At 43.6% G+C, this 18,701-nt stretch overlaps 2 protein-coding genes across 3 annotated transcripts; both read left to right on the top strand.

The window, feature by feature from the left end:
* The first annotated feature begins 554 nt into the window (after positions 1-554).
* LOC123062104 (phosphatidate cytidylyltransferase 1) lies at positions 555-7,093 on the top strand. The gene is made up of 12 exons (XM_044485448.1): positions 555-889; positions 986-1,077; positions 1,640-1,893; positions 2,006-2,157; positions 3,277-3,418; positions 4,579-4,735; positions 4,804-4,851; positions 4,943-5,029; positions 6,137-6,265; positions 6,359-6,415; positions 6,501-6,584; positions 6,666-7,093. Exons 2-12 carry the CDS (start codon positions 1,000-1,002, stop codon positions 6,753-6,755), a joined length of 1,278 nt encoding a protein of 425 aa, XP_044341383.1. The 5' UTR covers positions 555-889; positions 986-999; the 3' UTR covers positions 6,756-7,093.
* Positions 7,094-11,238: 4,145 nt separating this feature from the next.
* Positions 11,239-18,259, top strand: LOC123062103 (phosphoenolpyruvate carboxylase, housekeeping isozyme). Of its 2 annotated transcripts, XM_044485445.1 has the most exons (11): positions 11,239-11,431; positions 11,765-11,979; positions 13,435-13,826; positions 14,025-14,109; positions 14,240-14,462; positions 14,538-14,641; positions 14,720-14,810; positions 15,340-15,494; positions 15,691-16,689; positions 17,173-17,559; positions 17,783-18,259. In XM_044485445.1, exons 2-11 carry the CDS (start codon positions 11,812-11,814, stop codon positions 18,077-18,079), a joined length of 2,901 nt encoding a protein of 966 aa, XP_044341380.1. In that variant the 5' UTR covers positions 11,239-11,431; positions 11,765-11,811; the 3' UTR covers positions 18,080-18,259. The 2 variants fall into 2 exon arrangements, with proteins under 2 accessions (XP_044341380.1, XP_044341382.1); XM_044485447.1 differs by having other exon boundaries at positions 11,260-11,979.
* Positions 18,260-18,701: the final 442 nt, after the last annotated feature.

The following is an 18,701-nucleotide window of genomic DNA, read 5'->3' as shown; positions in this document are numbered from 1 at the left end:
AGCAACTGGAAGGAATCCCCGCACCGCGATAATCACGAAGCGCGACGCAAGCGCCACAACTCAACTCCCCCACTGACTGCCTCTGTCTCCTCCCCAAACCCCGCGCCGCCCAAGCGCCTCCTCGCCGCCGCCGCCGCCGCCGCCGCCGCCGGACCCAGCTAGGGTTCCGGCGAGCTCGCGGCCTCGCCGCCCGCCGCCCCTCCTCCCTCGAGGGCTCCGCTCTCCGGTGAGGGCGCCCGCCCCTGCGCCCCCTTGCTGGGTGCGTGTGATCTACGCTCTCCCGTGTTTCAGTTTACGGCTGGTCTGTTTGGGTATTGGTTCCGTCTGTGCGGGGGGGATTCCTTCGCTTTGCGCGTGATTCGGGGTCGCGATTTTGTGCTGCTACGAGCTTATTAGTGCTGGTCTGGGATTTTATTTTTATTTTATTCGGGCGAATACCGAATATGTGCTGTCTTGCTTTTTAGCTGGCCGGACCAGGGAATGCTGCTTTGCACATATTCTTCGCTCCAGGGAGGCTCGCATTGTTTAAATTGAGACGATTTCCCGATGGCTTGTAGTTGTGGACGAGCGGTTGCGAGCGGCACTCAATAATCGTGAGAGCGATGTGTTTGTTTATTGGGTGGACCTTGAATGGTTAGCCTTGTTGATGTGGGGAAACACTAGGCGCTTGCCGTGACACGACACAGCAAGGAGCGTTGGATTGTTGGCTGGTGGTCCTGCACCCAGTTTCCACTCTGGCCACATATGCTGCTTATCTTGGTTAGCTGTTGTGCCAGTGGGCGGCTTATTGTCTGAGTTGAGTTTCATACTCTGCTCTCCGACTAGCGCACAATCTGTTCGTCGAATCATATATGAAGCAGTAACTGAGTCAACGTGCCACTTAGTGACAGTGTGTCCTCTCTCCTCTGTGTTTTACTGCTTGCTATTGTCTACGATTTGCTATTGTTATTGAATCCGGTCTAACCGGCTATTATCTCTTTTATAGATTTGATAGCAGCTATGCAAAAGGATACAGGCTCTGGTGATGTTTCTCCTTCTCATGCAGGACGTGTGAGACATCGGAGGCGCCCTAATGAGGTTAGCTGTGTCCTCGTGATATTTTTCTTTTCGAATTTTGTTCCATGCGTGTCTGGCTTATTTCATGTTTTACCAGTTTGGAAAGCTCTTTATTTCAAAGTATGCTGTTGCATTCACACTATGTGTAGGCCTGTTTTTCAGCAAAGTTGTTAATTTTTTCTTGCAAATTTTTGTTTACTAATGTGATGGCTATGCTACAAACATCTTAGAGCTACACTGAAAGGAAAACACCACCTCAACTTCCTTAAAAGGTGCCTGTACTGTGCATAAAATGTGATGGCTATGCTACAAACATCTTAGAGCTACACTGAAAGGAAAACACCACCTCAACTTCCTTAAAAGGTGCCTGTACTGTGCATAAAATGTGATGGCTATGCTACAAACATCTTAGAGCTACACTGAAAGGAAAACACCACCTCAACTTCCTTAAAAGGTGCCTGTACTGTGCATAAAAGAAAACCTTGTGCCGCTATTGCTCAGTTGCTTTGTTTTACCAGTCATTCATTTATTTCGTTGATAATGGAGTATCTTTTTTTGGAGCTAATCTTATATTTTTCTTCAGACTGCCACCGATGGGAATAGAGCCAATGGGACGGTTTTGCTTGTGAGCGACCAGAACAAGTACAAGTCAATGCTTATCCGTACATATTCAACTTTGTGGATGATTGGAGGCTTTGTGTTCGTAGTTTATATGGGTCATCTTTATATCTGGGCCATGGTGGTTGTGATTCAAATATTTATGGCAACAGAGCTTTTTAACCTACTCAGAAGATCCAGCGAAGAGAAACAACTGCCAGGGTTCAGGCTCCTGAATTGGTATACTATTATTTTGAACCAGAAAATTGCTAATGACTTACCTGCCACCAATTTAATACATTTCGAAAGTACATATATTTTTGTGTGAACAAGTCCTATCACTTGTTGGCAGGCACTTCTTCTTCACCGCAATGTTGTTTACTTATGGGCGTTTTCTTAGCCGGGAGCTTGTTAACACAGTAACTTCAGATCACTTGCTGTATAAGCTCGTCAGCGGCCTAATAAAGTATCAGATGTTTATTTGCTATTTTCTTTATATTGCAGGTAAGGCTCAATACATTTTGCAATATGCAAATGATTTCCATTGATGACGATTTGTTTAAAAACTTCCATGTCATTTTAAGAATATTTTTGGCTTATAACATTATTCTAACATACTAAGGGCATCTCCAACGCTGTTGCTCAAAACACCCGCATACGTTAGGACCGAGCTGTCCGGACATAGTTTGCCATCCAAAGCAGACCGGTATTTGTCCGCGGATGCGTCCTTGTCCGAATTCCCGCAAACCGGAAGCGAACCTGGGGAAGGTTTGCGGGAGTCCGGACATCCGCCTGGCCAATCAAAAGCCACCATGTACCCCTCTCTCCTCTCTGTCCGCGCAGGATGGCGGAAGGCCGCTGCTATTTGACTGAAGGAGAACAACGTAAAGCATGTTTGGTGGAAGCTGCTACTTGTATGAACAACGCGATTAGTGTTAGCTGCTTTGGCTAGCTAGGCTATTGGCCAGAAGCTGCTTTGGCTAGCTAGGCTATTTGGCGGAAGCTGCTAGTGAGCAACGTGATTAATTAGTGTTTGGCTGTTTGGCGGAAGTTGCTTTGGCTAGCATGTTTTGCCAGAAGCTGCTAGCTACGTGACTACTTGTATGCATCGGAATGCTAAGATATTTGGCAGAAAGCTGTTGCCCGCTGCCGCTGCTATCTTTTTTAAGTTAATAGAGGCGGACATTTGAGGTATAGGGTTGGATGGCTGACTTCCGTATTCACTCTGCGGACGCATCCGGAAGCGCCCGCGGATGTTTGCAGTGTCTGTTTTGAGGGATTGCGTTGGAGATGCTCTAATATGTGTAAAGAGCTTATCGAAAACAGAGTAATAGACTGTCCTACCCATGACATTTATAGCCTGCTTGGTACTGAATATTGGAGGAATGGAAGTTCTACATTATTTTACCTATTTTGGATGGTTATTAGGGGTTTGCAAAGGTCAATAACTAAAGTTCTGTGTAAAACACAATTTTCTGGAAAAGCTGGTTTCTTTTAATTTTGTAATTTGCTTGGTTGCATGAGTTTCTCTTAGATATTCTTTTCTTGGAACCTGCTTGTCATATCTTGTTAATTTCTAGTTTATATCTGGCATGAAACTAATATATAACTCCCATGATCCAGGCTTTGTATGGTTTATTTTGACTCTGAAGAAGAAGACATACAATTATCAGTTCAAACAGTATGCCTGGACGCACATGATCCTTTTAACGGTTTTTGCCCAATCTTCTTTCACCGTGGCAAATATATTTGAAGGGATGTTCTGGTAAGCCATATATTTACCTTGTTAGCGTACTATTGTCTACAATTTTGACTTTCTGATTTCACTGAAATGTCTGGTTATTTCTACCTAGTTCTGACATTTAACATGTATTTATTTAGTCTAGTTCAAACATTGAAGCTTCCTCGCCTAAAAAGCACCCGAAGTTGTTAAAGTAACTTCAAGAGGCCTGATTTCCTGTACAGCTGTAAAAACTATTTTGCCATGAAATCCTGAACCTCTTTAAGGGCCTGTTCGGGTCAAAGGAAAGAAAAGCATAGGATTGGAGGGAATCGCTGGAAATGGAGAGGAATGCAGTTGCAAAACATAGGATAGAAAACTGCAGCACCTGCATGCACAGTTGGCGTCCGGGAGAGAGGAAAAGTGACCATAGGAAATCTGCCCATGTGGGTCCCGGCCAGTTTATTTTAAACGTTGAAAAGGATAGGCACTACCTTCAATTCCTGTGCGTGCAGGACCAAATCGTACATGGATCAACCCATGGTGTGGGCCCAGTTGCATGGTTTGCGGCAGCTTTTCTCTTCCATCCCTCGGGCCTACGAGAAAACAAGCGCTCTGGGCAGATTTTTCTTTTCCCGTGAAAACGCAGGTGTGTGAGACTTTCCATCGGATTGGAAAGGACGCGTTCCTTCGTATCAAACGGTGTTTCCTGCAGCAATTCCATAGGAACGAGTTTCCAGTGCTTTTCCTTCGGTTTTCCAACGTACCGAACAGGGCCTAACTTTATAGGAATTTCCCATACACTGGGTTGGCCATATTGACCTATTTGAGATTTTGTTCTGGTAGAAGTAGTGTTTGTATCTCTCAACCTACCACTTTAAGAACATTCAGGTCCCAACCAGAAAGAAAATAAAATAAAAAAGGGAAAGAACTTAGGAGTGCTGGCGCAACAGGCAACAGCTATGATCATACGTGTACCATGTTGCTGTTTAATTTCTGTGCGTTGCTATTTCCATTTTGTACTATATCTATTATGGAGGGTAGATTTTTATTTTTCATGTTTAAGTTAAGCTACTTTATATAGCACACGCTGTTGAATAAGTCGTCCAATTTGGTTCTATGCATGCTAATTAAGCGAGTTACTTTGATATTTTAGCCTGTACATTTCACAGAGTCCAAACATCTTCAATTCTATGCTTGCACAGGTTTCTTCTCCCTGCTTCGCTCATTGTGATCAATGACATTGCTGCGTATTTATTTGGGTTTTTTCTCGGGAGAACACCATTGATCAAGTTATCACCAAAGAAAACATGGGAAGGTTTTATTGGTGCATCGGTGACAACCATCATCTCTGCTTTTCTGGTGAGACGAAAGCCTTGAATTATATACAAGATTACTCTTCCCATTCTTACCTTTCCCTTTTTTGGCAGTTGGCAAACGTAATGGGTCATTTTCAGTGGTTAACCTGCCCAAGAAAGGTAAGATGATTTTTCTTAAGAATGTGATTGTTGTGATAAATAGTTAGGCTGCTGAATTTGTTCTTAAATTTATCATGAAAATATTTTTCAGGACCTGTCGACAGGATGGCTTACCTGTGATCCCGGTTCTATGTTTAAGCCAGAGCATTACTTTTTGGGGGATTGGGTGCCACAATGGGTAAGAACATCCTTTCAATTTGTTAAGTTTGACACTGTCTTATTCTACTACAAGCTTATGTGCTTCCCGAGTCAGTTTACTCTGCTTTCATCCTACATGGCCATGATATGGGGTTGACATGCAAGTGGTTTTGGATGACATATCAACCAATCAGGAACTAACCAAAAAAACATGGTGGGTCTGCATGCTATCTTGAAATTTCCTTCCATTTCTCCATCCCTTCCTCCCTGCTGCCCTCCCTCACTACCCCACCTTGATCTGCTGCTCCCAAACACCGCCCGGATTGTCCCCATTGTGGCGGAATCTGACCTCGGCACTGCTCTCCTGGTCGCCTTCTCACTCACATGAACAGTAGGAAGGGCATGTTTGCTCTCAATGTGTGCTTTCTTGATGCATGGAATCAGCAATGACAGGTACTTGTGTGAGCCTTGATTTGCATGGCTTATGCAGACATGATTTTTCCTTGTAACCGAGTGAACTTTCCAGCTTTTCTCTTTTTGAAAAAAGGCGGGCTATACAAAAGTCCAAATTGGCCGTGAGCAAGTTTAGCGAGTTGTCAAGAAGAGTCATCTCTGGCAGCCCACAAACGAATGGCACTGGCTTATACTCAGACTTCTGTAGATATAGAGAGAGGGGTAACACTGTGTTTGACAAGAAAAAAATGTCTACCTCCCACTTCTAGTACCCTAATATCCTTCAAGCCATGCTGTCTGTCCACCTCTGCACAGCAAGTCGTGACTTGTTGTGGATGCTGATGTATCTCGCAAGTGGCATCCACGGAGTTTGACATATGTGCGCCATGTATGCTAAAACCATGGGGATTTGGGTAAGGTTAGACCTGGTACTTGAATGTCCAGAGTTTATCCCCTTTCTGATCCTTCAAACCTTGAAAGGTCAAACAACCATAATCACGTCATGCGCGTGTGATCAAATTCTTGATTGAATGAACAAACTATTTTCTTCTTCCATATCCATCAAATTCCCCTGCTTGGTGTATTAATGCAACTTGATCATAATAACTGATGTATTTATTTTAGTCTACTGTTTTGTCATTGGGTTTGTATCATGTTTCCAGAGTTTCTGAATTTAACACTTTTCTCCTGGCAGTTTCCATGGAAAGAAGTTTTCCTTTTACCCGTGCAGTGGCATGCTTTAGCCCTTGGTTTGTTTGCATCGATAATAGCACCATTTGGAGGATTTTTCGCAAGTGGCTTCAAGAGGGCTTTTAAAATAAAGGTGCGTACTGCCTCGTTATTTTTCTCTCTTTAGGAATACTGAAGTATGGAGATTATACACTGTTTCACTATGATTTATCTGCAAATTTTGTAGGATTTTGGCGACAGTATACCTGGACATGGTGGAATTACTGACCGAATGGATTGTCAAGTAAGTTGAAGGAATTTCGTTACGATTCAATATCTAGCCTGTGCAGTTTAGCTGAACAAATGTTGATTTTTCATGCATTTCGCAGATGGTCATGGCAGTCTTTGCATACATATATCACCAATCCTTTATCTCGCCCCACAATTTCTCTGTTGACACAATCTTGGATCAGGTCAGTATTGTATCTTGTTTTCATACCATGATCTTGTTATCCTGGGTGATTCTTATGCATTGCCGACTTTTCTCCATCCAGATTGTAAGAAACCTAACCTATGAGGAGCAGAAATCCTTATACCAGCAACTAGGAGAGATCTTCCGTGAAAGGCAGTTTATGCAAAGCTGAAGATTTATTTGCGCGTGAACCACACAACCACACAAGACAGCTGCGTATGGTTCATTATGTAGTTAGATCTATGTACAGCATCATAGCTCCTCTGTACCGTGATAGACTGATGTCCTTATCCAAACCATTGTACAGAACGGAGTGTGGATAGGGTTTAGGTTCTTGATCCGCTCTCCACTTATGTTGCTTCTTTTAATCATCTGCGCTAATTCTCTCCTTGTTCGTTATCATCCGTGTTCTTGTAAAAACAGAGCTGGAAAAGCTTATTCGTGTATATCACTTTTTTCGGTCTTGGCATCAAATATTTTGTAAGGTTTGCCAGTGGCCTTTTTTTTTGAGGAACCATGTCTTGTTCGTTAAACAGTCACAGACTCGAATTGAATGGCAAACGTTTCTTGTCACGTAATTTCTGCTCCTTGCGCAACTTTTTTTTGGAAAGCTTGTGCGGTTGTGCCAAGCATCTGTTGGTCTCGGATAATTCCTGCTCGCGCAGCATGATAGAGATTTTAGTGAGTACTCCTCCAAATGGACGGTGCGCTTTGACTTTTGTGGTCTTCATTGCACAACTTTGATTATGATTTTCACTTGTTGTATGTCCACTAAATTAGTATAAATATACATGAAATAACACTGTTTTGCAAGACAAGTAGTATGACATTACCAGTTATACATATTCAATGCATGCATTTTTATGTACTATCATTGTTCAGAAAACTGTGCAAAGTCAACCATGCCTTAAATTTTGGGATAGTCTTCAATAACATGTCTTTTGTTCACTGGACACGCTTCAAATGCTTCTCTTATATATGTGTAAATTAACATGAAATGTTGTTCTGTGATACTCCTTCCGTTTTATTTACTTCACATATTAGCTTTGGTCAAAGTCAAGCTTTTTAAACTTTGACAAAGTTTATAGACAAAAATATTAACATGTACAATAACAAATCAATACTAGATTCACTATTAGATGTACTTTCGCATCATATAGATTTGTTATGCTAAATATTTATATTCTTTTTATAAGCTTGGTCAAACTTTACGAAGTTTGACTTCAGTCAACTCTAATATGCGGAGTAAATAAAAACAAAGGGAGAACATGCTTTCAATGAACGAGGTGTTCACTTCTTAATTACCCAACTATAATGTGCAAATTTAATTATGTTGAACCGATATGAATATCATGTGTACAAAAAAAAGTCTAACCCGGACAACAAAATAGTAAACCTACATAAATACATCCATATAAGCATATTATTGAACTTAAAATTGCAGCACAACTTTGCTAAGAATGCATCAGTTTTAAGCTTAATATTGTGCAGGTTTAATCGACTATAAAGTGCAAACAGTTTGCATTACTGTTTCTAATAAAGGAGGGGATATGCACAAGAAATAAGTGCTTGATTGCCAATTAGATATTGTACACTTCACTGTTGAAAGGTAAGGTATTAGGCCGTCATCAAATATGACGGAGCAAGGATGTCCATTTGTTCTTTCCTCCTCCCCACGAAAAGGCCCGGGTGATTAGGTTTTCTCATCCTCCCGTCGGCGGTGTCACCAGTCCATCCCGCCTCAGATGGTCTTTGGGCTGTGGAGGTGTGGGGGACCTCGCCCCCTCCCCCGCCCCTGCCGGTGGGAGGGACCCCACTCTCGTTCTTGTTAGGTTCGACGCTTGGTAGAGGTTGTGTGACGGTAGCGATGCCCCTTAGTAGGAATAATGTCTTCCACGTTTGATCCCCGTCCAGATGATGCATCTAGCGTCAATTAAGGGCGCGTGGAGGTGTATCTTCCTCTGATCGCAGGATTCGGTTGGTTTGGTCTTCGAAGGATCTGTTTAGACATGTTTGATCCTTCTGTTTTATGACTCTCCTCATCAGCAATGGTTGCTACTCTGGTGCGATGGTCCTATGGGGCCTTAATTAGCACGGCGACATTCCGACTATCTACTATAACAAGATTTTCCCGGTTTCAGTGAAGGAGAGGTGATGATGGCGGCGTGCATTCCGCTCGCTCTAGTGCTTGCAGTCGTCGCTAGTTGCCCCACGAACCTTCTCTGTACTATCATGATTGATTATGAATATATTGGAAGTTTTCTTCCATAAAAAACCATATATTAGGCAATGTCGGGTTGAATTTTAGTATATTAAAACTCATAAACCTCCATGTCTCTTAAGCTGTGTTTATGCCAAGAGCCAGTAGCACGGAAGAAAACAACAATTACATATATAAATGTATGAACATATGCTTCATGGTTTAGTAGTGGATCTAGAATTTTTCTGATGGGCAAGGCAACTTGGCATCATTCAATGTTCCTATTACAACATTATTAAATCTTTTCTTGAATGACATTGACGAGTTCATGAAGTTTGAAAAAACTACCACACATGCACACATTCAAAAAATACCGGATGGGGCTCGCCCGATCTAAACCACCACCGGCTCCGCCGCCACTACTAGAGCTTCGTCTCTTAATAGACTCCATCTCTTTATGTCCTGCACATCAGCAATATATAATCATATGCACGATAAATGAAAAGAAAATATTTATATAAAGAGCTAGTCAACACATTGATGATTTACACAGCCAAATTATTAGAAAAATGAAAAGGAAAGGGGAAATAGTGATGCATGACAAGAAATTACACTGACCAGTCCTTGAGAACACATGGCACGCATGATAGGTTCTCTGAAATCAATGACTCCACGAAAGGGAACGACACACAAGGTAGGGCATATCATGGGATTTCGAGGCTGTTTGGATTGCAGCCTCGGTTTGCCCTGCCAAATATTTGGCGTTGACCACAACGTGGGCGTGTGTTTGGTTGGCTTTCGATTATTTGGCTCACCCTTTGCCCTGTAGCTCCTCCTGTTCAATACGTAGCCAATTTTTTGGCAAACTGTTGGCGGCGGAATCCTGTGCCAAATTATTGGCGTGCCATCGTTGGCAGGGCAACCATGGGCATGATCCAAACAGGCCCTTTATCTTGAAGATTGGATCCGAGCAAACTTCAATCAACGTGTTCAACAAGGAAGGAGCGTGAAAATACTGACAACAATTAACACCAGACCTAGGGATTTTTACCCTATAGCTTGAGCTCGGGTAGTCCAGAAAGCACCACCAAACACAAAGTCACATATGTTGTCGCCACCACTTGTTGACCTAACGGATACGATGATGATGGACATGATCCTAACATGGGCATTGCAACGTGATTGATAACCATGCCCACAAGAAGCAATCAACCCGGGTAAGACAAGAGCCAATAGCGGAGCCACAAAACACTCAACGTCGCACACGTGATGCCAAAGTCCCACAATGGATGTGATACGACAACCCTACACATTGGTCACAAGTGATAAGTAGTGGTAGATATAGATATGGCTCCCGGATCCTAGACAAATCCTCAACGTGTCGCTGCTTGCACCACATGACCACAACAACCCCTCACACCAACACGTGATGGTTGACTCGAGCCACCAGTAGCTGAGGGGTTCTGGGCATGAGGTCAGCTGAGACCCGCCATGTCGTCGGTTGTTGTCACCGAGCAACTGTCGTGCACCATCTTTGTCACACCACACCGACCGCCATTGACCTCCACTATCCGTTGTGACTAGACACCACGTTGCAACCCCGTCCCACGCCCCTGCCGAAACTCCTGCAGGTGACCACTCCTCCACTCCTAGGAGTCCCGCCGCTCCCTTCATCGGCAGCTACGACGCTTCACATGACATCAACTCTCTAGGGGCTGCCAGGGAAGGGACGTGATGACGGTGGGGTGTGTGTGTGTGTGGGGGGGGGGGGGGGGGGGGATTTCGCCCCTCGGAGTGGCATGACAAATGTGCTAGATGCATGCCCTAGTTTGTGGTACTTGCATTGTATATATTGCAAATTCATATCCCTCTCCTTCTCTCAACCCTAGATGCAAATATTTTCGGAAAAGTTTCCTCTTTCTAGAGGATAATAAACATGCGGTACCTGGCTGGTTAGTGCAGTAGCAAATGGTAATGGGTTAGTATTACATAGATTATTATTTCTTGCGGGGAACATAGATTAATTTATTGCACGCTATAGCTCCTCTTTTGAGTTGTGATTCGGAATATATGGATTATTCTCGCATTATCCCCTCTTGTGTATATTTGGCGGCAGGAAATTAAGCGGACACTCAAAGCAACTGGTATCTTGTCCAGTGAGCCGAACTCCTTGTGTCCGAGCCTGCCATACCCATCCATCCATCCAGTATAAAAATAAATGAAAGGCCACCGTAATCATTTTTACAGGCCTCCCCTGCGGCCGCCACCTTCTCCAATCCAAACCGAATTAAGAACCTTCCGGAATTCACACCCTCATTAATCTCCCACGCTTTGCACTCTAACCAAGTGGCTAACTTCCACGCAAAAAAGGGCAAAAAAAAGCGAGCAGCTTTCAGGTATTGGCGTGCGTCCGTATCGCGCCCGGCCAAGAGGCAGGAGGGGTCGTGGCGTGACACCTCGGAGGGAGGCAGAAGCGGACGAGCTGGCCGGGCTGGAGGCCTCTCCGTCCGAGTCTATCAACTCTAGCCAGTCTGCACAAGCGGCCTACTATAAATAGCCACCCGCACACACGAGACACTGCCTCGCCTCAAGAACCACCTTCTCATCAAGAATTAAGCAGCGTTTTGCGTCAGGTTGATCAGAAAAAGGTAGTACACGGGAGGCGGCTTTCCTCTTCCCCCTCTCCGTTCCGGCGATGCGGCCGGGGTTCCGCCCCGATTTCGCCTAGGAATCTGTGGCCGGCTGTTGGATTGTGCGGCCAATCTCGTTTATTTTTCTTGGGGTTCGATGATCGGAACTTGGTTCGGGTGGTATTTGGGGGGAAAAGGCCCGTCCTTTCTTGAAATCGGCCGGAGTGGCTAGGGCGGGGTGGCGGCGTCAGGATTTACTCATCGTCTTTGCGCCGCGATTGAGGGCGAGATTTGATCGCCCGCCTGCTGATGGTTTCTGGGGTTTGTTCGAATCTGTGGCTGCTGTTGCAGGGGCTGACGGCGACAAAGGGGGGAAGAGGGTTTTCCCGTCGGGGGAAATGGCGCGCAATGCGGCGGACAAGGCGACCTCCATCGACGCGCAGCTGCGGATGCTGGCGCCCAAGAAGCTCTCGGACGACGACAAGCTGGTGGAGTACGACGCGCTCCTCATCGAGCGCTTCCTCTGCATCCTCCAGGGCCTCCAGGGGGACAAGATCAGGAAGACGGTAGTGCCCCCTCCCTCGATCCATCCATGTTATCCTGCACTTTCTTCTCAGTTACCTGTTGATTGATTTAGGTGGTGATTTTGATACCATGTCCTGTTTTCATTTGTGCTGCATTGCGCGATTAATCTAGCTAGATAGACATGTTATTTTTGCCAGTGTGGGATTCACTGTTCCTGTTCTTCAAGGTTTGTGCCCTAAAGGTGGCAATGTTGCACTTGATTTTTAATGCCATGACCTGTTTTCATTTGTGCTGCATTGTACAGTTTGCGCGATTAATCTAGCTAGATAGACATGTTATTTTTGCCGGTGTGGGATTCACTGTTCCTGTTCTTCAAGGTTTGTGCTCTAAAGGTGGCAATGTTGCACTTGATTTTTAATGCCATGACCTGTTTTCATTTGTGCTGCATTGTACAGTTTGCGCGATTAATCTAGCTAGATAGACATGTTATTTTTGCTAGTGTGGGATTCACTGTTCCTGTTCTTCAAGGTTTGTGCTCTAAAGGTGGCAATGTTGCACTTGATAAAACATAATACTAGTAATTAAGTCCTTTGACAGTAGGTATGATCCTGAGGTTCTACCATTTAGTTATTCCTGGACAGTAGATATTCCTGGACTACTATTCTCTTTATTCAGTTATATGGTAGCCGTTGTTTGAGCGCGTAAACATGATATTCAAATATTTAAAAATAGTAGGTATGCCGCGACGTGTGGCTCATGCCGTAACATACTGTACAAGCATGCCCCTTTTGTTTTGAACATCACCTTTTTAGATGTCGTTTTCGAACACGGCAAGTCAACCTTTTAAATCTTTGACCGCTAATGTACAGAAAATTATTTGGATCTGTCGTGTGCCTATACTTCTCATTATGTTTTAGTGACATGTAACTAAAAAACATAACGCTCAAAGGCACCACACGACAATATTGGAGACTATGTCCATCTCCAAAACGACACCTGAAAGAGCACGGAGGCAGTACCGCTCTTTGTCGATATGTGTTAACTTATGGATATGATGTGTTGCGTTCTTCTAAAAATGGACAGTATTCAAAGTTCTGCTTGCAGTATTTTAATATATGTTGTTCTACATTATTGTGCCAACAGGGACCACTGTCCTGTTTATTCAGTGCTATAAGCCTGTAAACTTCACTGCACTATTTTGATTTTATCGTCGAGTATTTTGGACATTTCTTACCTATGTGATATCATGCTAAAAGCTTGATGCATAACTAAATTTTTGTCGATCATTTGTTGTGAATGGCTTGATTCTATTGATCGTTTTATTGCTGTATCAGCAGGAGATAGGTCATTGGCCACTTTACCAGCTGGTTTTATTTTCTTACTGTTGTTTTACCTAATTTATGATTCTCACTGTTTGTTCTTCAACTTAGTATATGAAGTTTCTTTCGCTCACCAAAACATCTAAACTGAGTTTGCACTTATATTGGTATATGTAGGTCCAGGAATGCTATGAGTTAGCTGCTGAGTATGAACGCACACTTGACCCTAAACAGCTGGATGAGATTGGGAATCTGTTAGCCCGGTTGGATCCTGAAGACTCCATCGTGACAACCAAGTCATTATCGCACATGCTTATCCTGGCAAACTTGGCTGAGGAGGTCCAGATTGCGTACCGAAGGAGACAGAAACTGAAAAGCGGTGATTTTGCTGATGAAAATTCTGCAACAACTGAATCAGACATAGAGGAGACCCTAAAAAGGCTCGTTTGTCAGCTCAACAAGTCGCCGCTGGAAGTATTTGATGCCCTCAAGAATCAAACGGTCGACCTGGTATTGACTGCACATCCAACTCAGTCGGTCAGGAGGTCATTGCTCCAAAAACATGGCAGGTCAGCTTTCGAATTTTCACAATTCCTATAGATAATAAGATGGGATTTGTGAAATAAAACTTTGAAGTGTTGCTTGTGGATTCACTGCAACCTTCCACCACGTTCAATATTATATTGTGCACAGTGCCAGAGAAACATATGTTACTGATATGCATGTATTTATGGCCGTGTATGATTTTGTTTACTTTCTATTTGTAGGATAAGGAGTTGCTTAACACAACTTTATGCAAAAGACATAACTCCAGATGAGAAGCAGGAACTTGATGAGGCGCTTCAGAGAGAGGTAATTTTGTCTTTCTAGGAACTGGGGTAGGCACGTTGCTACTCTATTCACTGATCAGTTAGACTCTCATCTTCATTAAAGATTATATAAGAACGTGGTTCTGATTTTATATATAAATTCTTATCTGCAGATTCAAGCTGCCTTCAGAACTGATGAAATCCGACGGACACCTCCTACTCCACAGGATGAAATGCGTGCTGGAATGAGTTACTTTCATGAGACAATATGGAAGGGTGTACCCAAGTTCTTACGGAGGGTAGATACTGCTCTTAAGAACATTGGCATAAAAGAGAGAGTGCCTTACAATGCCCCTCTCATTCAGTTCTCTTCTTGGATGGGTGGTGATCGTGATGGTATACAACACATCTCTCACATCTTGTTTGCAAGATTTTTTTTTAAATATCATTCTAATATGATGTCGATGGCAGGGAATCCAAGAGTTACACCAGAGGTCACCAGGGATGTATGTTTGTTAGCAAGAATGATGGCTGCTAACTTGTACTATGCACAGATAGAGGATCTGATGTTTGAGGTAAAATTTAAAATCTACTATTCAAACGAGTGCTGTAATGGTGTATTGAAGTCTGAAGATTCTTTTTATTATCTGCAGTTATCTATGTGGCGCTGCAGTGACGAACTACGCGTAAAAGCTGATCAATTACACCGTGCGTCAAAGAAAGACACAACAAAACACTACATAGGTACGTGTACCATGATGATAAAAACATACATGCGCTCCTTGCCTGTTATTATATTATACTGTATTATATAAGCAGTGTTGAATGTCATGCATTGCCAAAATGTTTGATCAAATTATTTATTAGCCTGTGCATGACAAATTTTAACACATTTATATGTATGCTAGTGTTAGTTATCAATGCGAGTTGACTCGATCAGACTTGCCGCCGCATCTTCTGAATTCTCAGATAATTAGGACCTTTTGCACCTTTTGTATCAGTACCTGGATAGGAAGAGAAAACCACAGAAATGTGAACTACACTCGATTAAAATGAGAGTTCTTTTTTCATTATTTTCTTTACGTGGTAATCTTTTATCTTTCTCCTTCATTGGTTACAGTGGAACTTATTTTCGGGCCCACTACATGAATATTGGTCCCAACCATTTCTGTATCAGTCCTGTTGTGTTGTTTACTTGTTTTCCTTGCCTTTTCTACGACTTCGATGAATTAGGTAGCGTCAAGTGCATGCTAACATGTTGTCCTGAATGCAGAGTTCTGGAAGCAAGTTCCTCCAAGTGAACCCTATCGTGTAATACTGAGCGATGTCAGAGATAAACTGTACAATACGCGTGAGCGATCACGCCATTTATTAGCCAGTGGGTTTTCTGAAATTCCCGATGACGCAATCTTCACTGATGTTGAGCAGGTATCTACAAGTGAATTGTAGAGTGATTTTACTTTTTGTCAGGCTAAAATTTATACATTTCTTACTCGCTTGTACGTTCAACACTGTAAGATATGATATTATTTGTAAATCTATTGGAGGTCAAACTTCTCCAAGATATGCATTACCATAGCCGTTTCATGTATCATATATCTCACCTTTATTTCTTCTTCTGCAGTTCTTGGAGCCTCTTGAACTCTGTTACAGGTCCCTCTGTGCCTGTGGTGATCACACTATTGCAGATGGCAATCTTCTCGACTTTTTGCGGCAAGTGTCAACATTTGGACTATCCCTTGTTAGACTAGATATCAGGCAAGAATCTGAAAGACACACTGATGTTATGGATGTCATAACTAAATACCTTGGGGTAGGATCATACCGTGAATGGTCAGAGGAGAAACGCCAAGAATGGCTACTGTTTGAGCTCAATGGAAAGAGGCCGCTATTTGGTCCTGATCTTCCCAAGACAAACGAAGTTGCTGAGGTTTTAGATACATTCCATGTGTTAGCTGAACTTCCCTCTGATAGCTTTGGTGCGTACGTGATATCCATGGCAACAGCTCCTTCGGATGTTCTAGCAGTTGAGCTTCTGCAGCGCGAATGCCATGTGAAGAAGCCACTGAGAGTTGTGCCGTTGTTTGAAAAACTAGCAGATTTAGAAGCTGCACCAGCAGCTCTGGCACGACTCTTCTCCGTTGAGTGGTACAGAAACAGAATCAATGGAAAACAAGAAGTAATGATTGGTTATTCAGATTCTGGGAAGGATGCTGGCCGTTTCTCTGCTGGTTGGCAACTGTACAAAGCTCAAGAGGAGCTTATTAAGGTTGCTAAGGCTTTTGGGATTAAGTTGACTATGTTTCATGGAAGAGGAGGGACTGTTGGAAGAGGTGGGGGTCCTACCCATCTTGCTATACTGTCACAACCTCCAGAGACAATCCATGGATCACTTCGGGTAACCGTCCAAGGTGAAGTCATTGAGCAGTCCTTTGGGGAGGAGCATTTATGCTTTAGAACGCTTCAACGTTTTACAGCTGCTACTCTTGAACATGGTATGCATCCACCAATCGCACCAAAACCAGAGTGGCGTGCTTTGATGGATGAAATGGCCGTTGTTGCCACAGAAGAATACCGATCCATTGTCTTCCAGGAGCCACGATTTGTTGAATATTTCCGCCTTGTAAGTCTGCATTCTAATTCGCGTTTCTTTTCATCAGTTTACCTTTTTTTGGCTAAATAGTGTTCTACTCCCTCCGTCCGAAAAAGATTGTCCCTCAAATGGATGTATCTAGCACCAAGTTAGTGCTAGATACATCCATTTGGGAGACAAGCTTGGGGCAAGCTTTTTCGGACGGAGGGAATACAATATATCTTTTTAGATAAGGTAATATATATTACATTTAGCACACAAAGTTTCAATTGTAGCTTCTCTTTAGCGCACGCAGTTTCACTAGTGTTATGTCAAAGTGGGAACTCGGCAAGCTACATAAGGAAGTTACACCATACAACTATTTCAATGAACTTATTTCTACTGCTTAGTATTGTCTTCATTCGCTACAAAAACAAGGAAACTGGTGTGATAGTCCTTCACAGTTCTTATGCTAATTATTGTTCTAGTGGTATGCACAAGTGATCCTGATTTTGCAATTTCTCTGGCAAATAGGCAACACCAGAGCTGGAATATGGCAGGATGAACATTGGAAGTAGGCCATCAAAACGGAAGCCAAGTGGAGGCATCGAATCACTGCGTGCGATTCCTTGGATATTTGCTTGGACGCAAACCAGATTCCACTTGCCAGTGTGGCTTGGTTTCGGCGCAGCATTCAAACATGTCCTGCAGAAGGACATACGTAATCTTCAAGCCCTTAAGGAGATGTACAACGAGTGGCCATTTTTCAGGGTTACAATAGACTTGGTTGAGATGGTGTTTGCTAAAGGTGACCCTGGTATAGCTGCTCTGTATGACAAGCTGCTGGTTTCTGATGATTTATGGCCGTTTGGGGAGCGTCTTCGAGCAAACTATGAAGAAACAAAGCAACTTCTTCTACAGGTGATTCGCTAACACCTCTACGCATTCATTGCCATACCATTTGGATTTTAATATGCCTATAACCATGGGCATCTACCAAATTTGCAAACCATACAATTTTTAATATCTGATGGCAATTTAGCAACTGACATCCAAAAAAATTGATGCATAAACTGGAATGGTGTCACCAAAAATTTCACTGTTATCTTGTCCCTCACTGCCATGTAACTCTGAAAATGTTCAGGTAGCTGGGCACAAGGACCTCCTGGAGGGCGATCCTTACCTGAGACAGAGCCTGCGGCTCCGTGATTCTTACATCACAACGCTGAATGTCTGCCAAGCCTACACACTGAAGCGTATCCGGGACCCTAGCTTCCATTCACAGCCGGGGCCTCATCTGTCCAAGGAGATCATGGAGTCTGGGAAGTTGGCCGCCGAGCTCTTGAAGCTCAACCCGACGAGCGAGTACGCCCCGGGGCTCGAGGACACCCTCATCCTGACCATGAAGGGCATCGCCGCCGGTATGCAGAACACCGGCTGAAGTGCAAACCTGAAACTGTTATGTTGTGTGAGATGGTGTGGTGCAGTAGACGCTTTTGGTGCATCGTTGTCTTTTATGTATGGTCTGGACCAGTTGAGCCAAACTGTGACATTTGCCTGCTTGGCGCGTTATGTTAATTAGTTTCTCTAATATTATATGTCGAACTCGTCTTTGTTCATACAACCATGCTTTCCCTTTGTGATCAACAACAGTTTGAGGATTTCTCTTTACCTCCAGCGACTGCGGTGGTTAGGACATTCATCCCCTCCAAGCTCCGTCGGCAAATCTGTGGACCCACCTGCTCTCTGCCTGCTGCAGGAGCAGCCGGTGATGGGGATGGGGATCCTGATGCTTCAGCTTTGACTGGTAGTTTAGATTGGGTGGTCTTTCGGTTTTTGATCCTCTTTAAATTTGTCCATCGGATGGTAGACATCAGAGCTCTAGTGTAGATTTCTGTCATCTCTTTTAGGCGACTTTTTTGCCATGTGTGCATGACACTGGGATTTGGTGTTAGGCGCTTCAGATTGATTCAATCAATGATGATGACTGTGGCTCAGGGGCGCTTGCGGCATGTGCGCACCAGGCAAAGTACTCTAAAAATACGGTCGAAGTCCAGCTTTGG

Source organism: Triticum aestivum, chromosome 3A, assembly GCF_018294505.1.
Source record: "Triticum aestivum cultivar Chinese Spring chromosome 3A, IWGSC CS RefSeq v2.1, whole genome shotgun sequence".
In the NCBI taxonomy this organism is placed as follows: Eukaryota; Viridiplantae; Streptophyta; class Magnoliopsida; order Poales; family Poaceae; genus Triticum; species Triticum aestivum.
The sequence above is the reverse complement of the archived record's forward strand: the minus strand, read 5'-3'. Positions and strand labels throughout refer to the sequence as shown.

Coding starts and splice junctions, on each gene's coding strand:
- LOC123062103 (XM_044485445.1), top strand. CDS start 11,812: ATGGCGCGCAATGCGGCGGACAAGGCGACCTCCATCGACGCGCAGCTG. Junction 14,463..14,537: donor GATGGGTGGTGATCGTGATG/GTATACAACACA, acceptor TGTCGATGGCAG/GGAATCCAAGAGTTACACCA. Junction 14,642..14,719: donor TAGAGGATCTGATGTTTGAG/GTAAAATTTAAA, acceptor TATTATCTGCAG/TTATCTATGTGGCGCTGCAG.
- LOC123062104 (XM_044485448.1), top strand. CDS start 1,000: ATGCAAAAGGATACAGGCTCTGGTGATGTTTCTCCTTCTCATGCAGGA. Junction 4,736..4,803: donor CCATCATCTCTGCTTTTCTG/GTGAGACGAAAG, acceptor CTTTTTTGGCAG/TTGGCAAACGTAATGGGTCA. Junction 5,030..6,136: donor GGGATTGGGTGCCACAATGG/GTAAGAACATCC, acceptor TTCTCCTGGCAG/TTTCCATGGAAAGAAGTTTT.